The sequence below is a fragment of the Solanum stenotomum genome, unplaced genomic scaffold, assembly GCF_019186545.1.
Source record: "Solanum stenotomum isolate F172 unplaced genomic scaffold, ASM1918654v1 scaffold31622, whole genome shotgun sequence".
NCBI lineage: Eukaryota > Viridiplantae > Streptophyta > Magnoliopsida > Solanales > Solanaceae > Solanum > Solanum stenotomum.
Window position 1 is genome coordinate 40,416 of NW_026031537.1, and position 8,243 is coordinate 48,658.

Genomic DNA, 8,243 nt, shown 5'->3' on the forward strand with positions numbered 1-8,243 from the left:
TCAGATTGAATATATTTTTCGATTGATCTATCAATACTAATAAACTTCAAATATAGACGAGAAAACTTCTATGTTATTTGAGATTTTATCAAACAAGAAGAATGAAATACTCCTTTCTTTTTCAATCGCCCCGCGAAGACAGACGCTCAAAAAGGTTCTCGAGATTCTCAATCGCTCTTTTTAGTGGGGAGGAATAGTGCGGGAAGGGGGCACTAGAGCACAAGAAGGGAGGAGACCCATACCCGCATAATTTTGAAAAACAAAGGTTTTGACCCCACCCTGCACGCTTAGAGACTGCCCCGCATAGTCTTAAACCCCGCCTATACCGCACCACTCCATTGTCATCCCTAGTTATCATATATATATGACAACAAATGCACAATGATCATACATGGCATACTAAATAAAACTTATAAAAAGTAATAAAAATAAATTACTTTTTCTTTATTATGAGATTTGCTTAGGCTGTTAGTAATTATCTTGAGGCCAACTTAAGTAACTCAGGATTCAAACAGAAATTTTATCTAGCGAGCCATACAGATATAATGTTACCATACTAATATTTGATTTTGTTTTGCATATTATCACCACGTATACAAATGGAACTAAATGAGAAGTGCATTCAAAGTTCCCAGAGCTCATTGTAAGGCTTGTTGGAAATGAATCTTTTTCTCCGAAGGATCCGGAAAAAATGGGCGCAGCAGAAAAGATGACTAGGACCTGTCCAGCAGCTGCAAAAGTTACAATGACACCTGAAATAGGTTTCAGTGTTTTCACTTCCCTTGCCTCGGGGAGTTCAGCCAGACTCGGTAGCTCTGGGATATAATCAAAAGATAAACCAACACCAACAATGATTTCAGAACTACTCTAGCAATCGATTTGTGAAAGTAAGGAATTTCACCGCGATTAGTTTTACATAAAGATAAACACAAGGGAAAGCTACAAGGCAAGTGTTCTACACCATCAAATGTGAAGAAAATGTGGCAATAATACCAAGCACACTCTTAACATACAAGTTTTAAGATTTTCCAGCAGTACATAGGCTCTGCACCTTTCAGTCTTTTCCCCAGAATCTGTATCAGACTTCAAGAACCATTTAATTCATGAAAAGAATAACCTTTGATCCTGTGGATGCTTGCACATGTTACTACACAAGTATCTCATCAAGCATGTCTGAATGTTAGTTTGTCTGCATGGCTTCTGCATGATACTTCTCCAATTCAGCATCAAGATCTTCTGCAGAAACGTTCTCACTACGACCTCTGCCCCTTCCACCATCCTTTCTCATGCTTCCTCCTCTACCACCACCTCGAGGACGTCTAAATCCACCACCTCTTTGTTGACTGTCAAATTATTTCAAGATAAAGTTACAAATGTTATTCACGATGAGGACATAATATCCACACAAGAGAATAGCTGAAACTGAAGAAAGAAGACCAAAAGTAATATCCTTATCAAACTAAAACAATCTTCACTGATATGGTGTACATCCACCAGTTGCCACATGTCTTGAAAATACCATCATTTTAATTCTAAACAACAGGATGAGAAAACTTTGCCACATCAAATTTTCTTTACATATTAATACCAACAACTACACTTATGTGCCAAACAACTTGAGGTTCGTTATATGGAACCTCATCAACCATGTCACTTCATTTAAATTTTAATCTCATCTAGTGTCAATATAAATTTTTCATCTCACTTTGAGTAAATCAACACACCAAATTACATCAAAACAATATGAATGCAATGACACTTGAACTTCCCTCATTCTTCAAAAAACACAATTTTTTAGTACGAAACATATAATACATAAAGCTTGAATGCTCTTTTACCGACTATAGGTATGGACATTTCCCAACACTAGGACACTCTTCTAACTGTTACTTTGTGAAGATTGTATCTCATTGTTTGACCATATATCAGGTGACAACTTTTTATTTGTTATGGTATTAAGTCAACTTAGAGTTTCAAAATTGTAAGAAGTTTCAAGAAGCATCCAAGATGAAGGGAAACAGACACTCTAGTAACATTATTTGAATGTGATCTATATGATATAAAATAATGCCTACTGAAACAAAAAACATGCATGAGCTTATCCTGAATAAAGAAAAGAGGGAGGTAGAATATAAGGATATCTCAGACTGTCCTTGCGTACTAAGCAGCATCCATTTTTAACATAATTCATTAGAAGTCATTGTGATGAATTACATGCCGGTAGACACAGAACGCAAACAATACCAGATATTTAAGATAAGAAAAATTGAAGGATCCCAGAAAGAGCGACTATATAAAATTGTTTGCAGTAAAAGAAATACCGCGAAATTCACACAATCTTTTTCTTACAGTTCAAAAAAGGAAAATCTCATCCAAACACAAATAATGGATGCTATATGCTAGAATGAAGGATAGGAAGCCTGGTATTCTATGTAAGCTTGATATTGATAAAGCTTTCAATCATGTGAATCGAAAAATCCTACTAGGAATGCTTAAGAAGATGGGATTTGGAAGGAGGTGGATCAGTAGGAACAATCTCACAGGGTTTAAGACTGGGTATAGTCATGAAGGGTTAAATGATATGTTGAAAACAACAGAGTGTAATAGCTAGATAAAGGGAATTAACAGCTGGCAGATGGAGATTACTGATTTGCGATAGAGCAACTTTCACATATAGCAAACACAAAATTCATATTTGTATGCTATAGCAAACTTTGCATAATTGCGCCCCATAGCAAACATAAATATGTATATTTCGCTATACATATACAAAAGAAAGCAGTTGTATAATCTGCTTTGGTATACATATACAAAAAGATCAATTGTATAAAGTGAGAGAGGTGAGTGAGCGAGCGAGATATGGGAGAGTGGCGAGTGAGATCTGGGAGAGGGGAGAGAGGAGAACGAAAATATATGTATATATACAATTTTCACGCATTTTATACATTTGTGTTTTTGTATAAAGTGAGAGAGCGAGATCTGAGAGAGTGGCGAGTGAGATCTAGGAGAGGGGAGAGAGGAGAACGAAAATATATGTATATATACAATTTTCTCTCGCTTTATACAAACACAAACGCATTTTATACAATTTGTGGTTTTTGTATAAAGTGAGAGAGCGAGATCTGGGAGAGTGGCGAGCGAGATCTGGGAGAGGGGAACGAAAATATATGTATTTGTACAATTTTCTCTCGCTTTATACAAACACAAACGCACTTTATACACTTGCGTTTGTATAAAAAACGAGAGAGGCGAGGGAGAGAACGAGAGTGGCGAGCAAGATTCACCAGGAGAGACGTTAAATAGCAATAGTTTGCTATGGGGTACAATTAAATTAAACTATATTTATAACATTTAATTTGAATTAATAGTTTGCTATTATATACAATTTTCCCTTTGCGATATGCAGATGGTACTTTTATTTATCGTGATACTGACAGGGAACAACAGATGTACCTGAGGGTGATTCTCGTATTTTTCGCAGACACTTCTGGTCTACATATAAATTGGAGAAAAGGACAACTTTATCCTGTGAATAAGGTGCAATAGATGCAAAGCCTAGCAAAAATACTCTGAAGTGAATTGGAAACCTTGCTAACAACATACTTGGGAATGCCATTGGGAACTGAAAGCAAATCAAAAGATATCTGGAATGGGGTATTGGTGAGGTGTGAGAAGTAACTAACAAGGTGAAAGGGTCAATACTTATCATTAAGTGGAAGACTAGTTTTCATGAAAAGTATGTTGGATGCATTGCCTACTTATATAGTTATATGATGTCTTTATTCTTCATACTTGTTAGTATGATAGTGTTGAAAAGATAATTTATGGCTTGAGAAGGAAGTTCCTCCGAACAAGGAGACAACTATTTGTCAAATGGAGAACATTATCAGACAGTAAAAGGAAGGAGGATAGGGATCAGAGACCCGAGAAAGCACAATCATTGCCAACTTATGTAATGGTTAAGGAGGGCCAACCACCGCGGAACAAAATCATCCAGGAAAAATATGACAACGGAGATCCTTGGACAACAAAAACTACCACATCTCGTTATGTGGAATGCCTGTGGAAGTTCATCAGTAACATGTAGCCCAATCTCAAAACCAGAGTTGATATTAAAGTTAGGAATAGGATGAAAACTTCTTTTTGTGGAGACAATTGGTTGGGTAATGATTCTCTAAAGTAGTTATATCCAGATTTTCAATCCAAACAACCAAAAAGAGGCAATCATTGGTGAAGTTTGGTTGAACTGAGGCTGCCGTTGTACCTTCAGAAGATTGTAGAACGAGAGACAGATTGATGAGATTTTACCATACTCGGGAATAATTCAAGAGGGTAAACAGTTCTAAAAATAGATTATGGTGGCAGGGGCATAGTAATGGAAAATTCACTATTACAACAACATACAAGGTTTTGAATCAAGCAAGCAATCAGCTTAGTTGTTGGCCCTGGAAACAATAAGGTAGCCTGTTTTATATGGCTAGTAGCAAAAGAAGCAATTTTAACTTGGGACAATCTAATGAAAAGGGGAATTCAACTATGTTCTAGATGTCACCTATATGGGAAGGAATCAGAGACAATCAACCATCTCTTTTGCACTATGAAGTTGCTGTTTGCTTACGGAGGATATTCATTAATTTGAGGGGAATCATTTGGGTTATGCCAAGGAAAATTACTCAAGTCTTAGATTGCTGTAGCATTGAGTGAAGACAGTCAAGCCAGAAGGAGATGCAAAATTGTACCCATCTAGTATATGGGGGACAAGTTGGTAAGAGACGAACTCAAGATACAGAAAGAGATGCAAAATTGTACCCCTCCAGTATCTGGGGGACAAGTGGGAGAGAGGAACTCAAGATATTTTGAAAATTTATACAGCTTTCACCAAAAAAATCAAGACGAAATGTCTTTTTGTTTTACTTATGGTGTAAACAGGATTCTCCCTAGAGGACATAGAATCACTTTTTGATGTTCTAGAAGCCTTGTGAGATGAACTGCGGTTGGCTGCTTCTTTGTTTTAACACACTATAATTATGGTTGTTGCACAGGCGTTGTGCAACTGATATATATACACACAAAATATGTTACAATCTCAAAAAAAAAAAAAAAGGGAGAGAGAATTTACACCTGACATTACATAGCAACCATATAAGGAGTTAATTCACACAAATGATGCATTCCTCTTAGCATACAGTACAAGAAACTGTAATCACAAACTTCAGTATTTCATTTTTTTCAACAACTTATCTTCCATTTTATACACTTAGTAAATTAAAATATTTGATATAAGGAAAAATGTTGGATATAGTGGTCCCAAGCGAGTGAAGCTCAACATATTGAGTCCACACTGCGTGCAGTAGTCTGAGAAATCCCCAACAGATTTTGGATGAGAAGTGGAAGATATAGATCCACCAACAACAGAAAAATACCTTCTTGGAGCAGGATTTGGATTTCCATATAAACGATTTCTGATGGGAGGAAGAGCTGGAGGAGCAATATTTGTTCCAGCAAACTCAATTTTCATGGGCTTCCCATCTAGCTGAACATTGTTGTATCTCTTAATGGCTGCCTCTGCATCCCTTCGACGTGAAAAGATTACTTCCGCAGTTCCCTATATAAGATAATTTTTTGTTACTATAGGGATTTATGGGAACTCCTGAAGCAACTTAATCTTGCCAAATTGCACACAGCAATACAAATACCTTTGATCTTCCACTCTTGTCATAATGAATTGAGTAACGCTTTATATCACCAGCTTCTGAGAAAAGCTCCTATAAAAACACAAGGCATTAGATTTCATGCTTTCATTCTTTTCATTAGGAAGGGGATTATAGCCAGAGAATGCCATTTGACGACTTATGACGTGGAGATCAATTACCCAAAACTATAAAGAGCAGAAAGGGTCTCTGACAATACTCAAGCAGACACAAAACTATCACTAGATAGAAGTAGAAGACACAAAGGGATGCATACATCTATCGTTCTTTATCATGGTTAAACTCTTCAATTAACTTGACAATAGCTAGATGCATATACCTGCCATGTTGTAACATCCAGGGAAAAAATATCAATCTTTTCTTTGTATAATCGAACTCAGTATTTCTTGTTCTTTTTTCATTTCCCCCCTTTTTTGGCAACTACAAATTTCTACATTAAGTTCATGTCATTGCAACGACAGAAGGCTAACTACATGACTTTATGCAATGCAATTTGGCTGTTGCTACATCATACTATACCCTCACACAAAGGTCTGGAACTCTATTCTTGTCACTGAAAACATATTTAACATCATTAAGCTCATTCCAGGGTAAGGGTGTAATTTACAGGGTACAGTTATAGCTCATTTATGTATTAACATGAGGCAATACCAATGTGAGATATCAGCAACCTACTGGTGTGCATTCCCATTTCTTAATAATGAGCACAAAGAGTTATCCCTTAAGTCAAAGTTCAGTATCATTTAACAAGTTCAAATGACACAGGAACAGTGTTTAAAGCTAATTACATTTAATGCTTTTTCAACATTTTCCTAAATAAGTAGCACTAGCAACTTAACAACACTACCAACATAATTGAACAATTAAGACCCCAAAGTGCCAAAAAGGCAAGCTTTTAACTATCACCTTGATATCTTCATTTGAAACCCCATAATCCAAATTGGAAATGAGGAGCTTAATACCGGTCTCAATCCCGGACACCCCAGGTCCCCGGGCAGACGACGGGGCATGCTCCGCAAACATATCATGGTCCCATGTAGACTCCGGTGCATGAACCTGTAAAAATTACTTAAACCTAAAATATTCACAAACAAAATACAATTAACAAAATGGGAACATTAAACAAAAGATTCCTACAGAATATGGCGCCGGCCGGTTGGAGGCACGGTTAGGGAAGCGACGCCTTGGACCTGGACCAGAGTCGAATCCGGGCCCGGATCCGGATCCAGATCCGGTTGTTCTGGGTCTAGGGTTCCGACTAGTGGAACTTTTGTTCCTTTTGATCAAATCATCGAGAGATACATCCAGATTTGACATAATTTGTACAACAAACTGTATGAAGATTGAGATCTGGATGAGTATCTGAAGGGTTCTGAAATTGGGGAAAAAGGGTTTTAGCCCAGAATCGAAAGAAGAAAGATCTTCAATTAACCAATAGCTGTATGGCATTATAGGGTAAAGATTCTTACACATATTTTATCATTTTATATGTTTTTTCTTATTGTGGGAAGCATAGGGTGTCGTGGTGTAGTTGGTTATCACGTCAGTCTAACACACTGAAGGTCTCCGGTTCGAACCCGGGCGACGCCATTTTCTTTTTGTATAATATATTTTTTTATCGAAAGGTATTCAACTGATCATCTTGGATCAATATACAAACGATTGGTCCGACATATATAGCTATACTCTTACGAATTGAGCAAAGATTATTTGACTAAATATGTGGCAAATAAAGAATGGATCAAGATGTAGATCAAAAATACTATTCTTTTGTAATACTTGTTAATAAGAAGAATTTAATTTCTCTTTTTCGTTATTTAATTTTTTGATTACTACTTAGTATTTCTTTGTTCGTTATTTCATTTATTATTTTCTGCTTCAACCACTAAATCAAGATTTTTTTATATTAATTGGAGATTAATTATATTGCTGTACACCTCTTTCAAACAAATTCAAATTCATTCTTCTACTAAACAAGTTTTTGGCCACTCGATTTTGATAGCTCTACATGTCGGAAGCATTATTACAATAATAGATTGTTTTTGTAGTACATAAAATACTCCCCATTATATTTAAAGGGATAATACTATATGATTATACCAAAGTAAAAAAAAAATAAAAAAAATTACAGTAGAGTACTATAATAAGACATTAATTAACCATCAGTTAGGCAAGTGATCATACTATAATATAAATCGTGAATAAATTACTTAATGTTACAAATAATGCAATAAAAACGTGTTTATATGAGTGTGCATTTACGTAAAAAAAATTCTAGCTATCTGAAATAATGATCATAATGGCGCACAACTAAACTGTTAGAAATTAAATGAATAAACGATGAATAATATAGCTACTCAACTAGGAAAAAAAACAAACATAAATAGCTCCTTATTATCAAGATAGAGGCAGTCTGATTACCAAGCATCCCGCGTTAGTAAGGTTCGAAAAAGGACCATATTTCGAGAGATGTGATGTAGATAATAACTTACCCTAAGTATAATTGAGTGAATACTTACCTAACTAACGTGT

At 35.9% G+C, this 8,243-nt stretch overlaps 1 protein-coding gene and 1 non-coding gene across 2 annotated transcripts; one reads left to right on the plus strand and one right to left on the minus strand.

The window, feature by feature from the left end:
- Positions 1-854: 854 nt before the first annotated feature.
- Positions 855-7,135, minus strand: LOC125852022 (THO complex subunit 4A-like). The gene is made up of 5 exons (XM_049531766.1): positions 6,849-7,135; positions 6,618-6,767; positions 5,697-5,765; positions 5,424-5,605; positions 855-1,343 (listed from the first exon to the last, which is right to left on the minus strand). Exons 1-5 carry the CDS (start codon positions 7,026-7,028, stop codon positions 1,181-1,183), a joined length of 744 nt encoding a protein of 247 aa, XP_049387723.1. The 5' UTR covers positions 7,029-7,135; the 3' UTR covers positions 855-1,180.
- Positions 7,136-7,227: 92 nt separating this feature from the next.
- On the plus strand, positions 7,228-7,301 carry TRNAV-AAC (transfer RNA valine (anticodon AAC)). The gene has a single exon. It is a non-coding gene; the product is annotated as a tRNA-Val (tRNA).
- Positions 7,302-8,243: the final 942 nt, after the last annotated feature.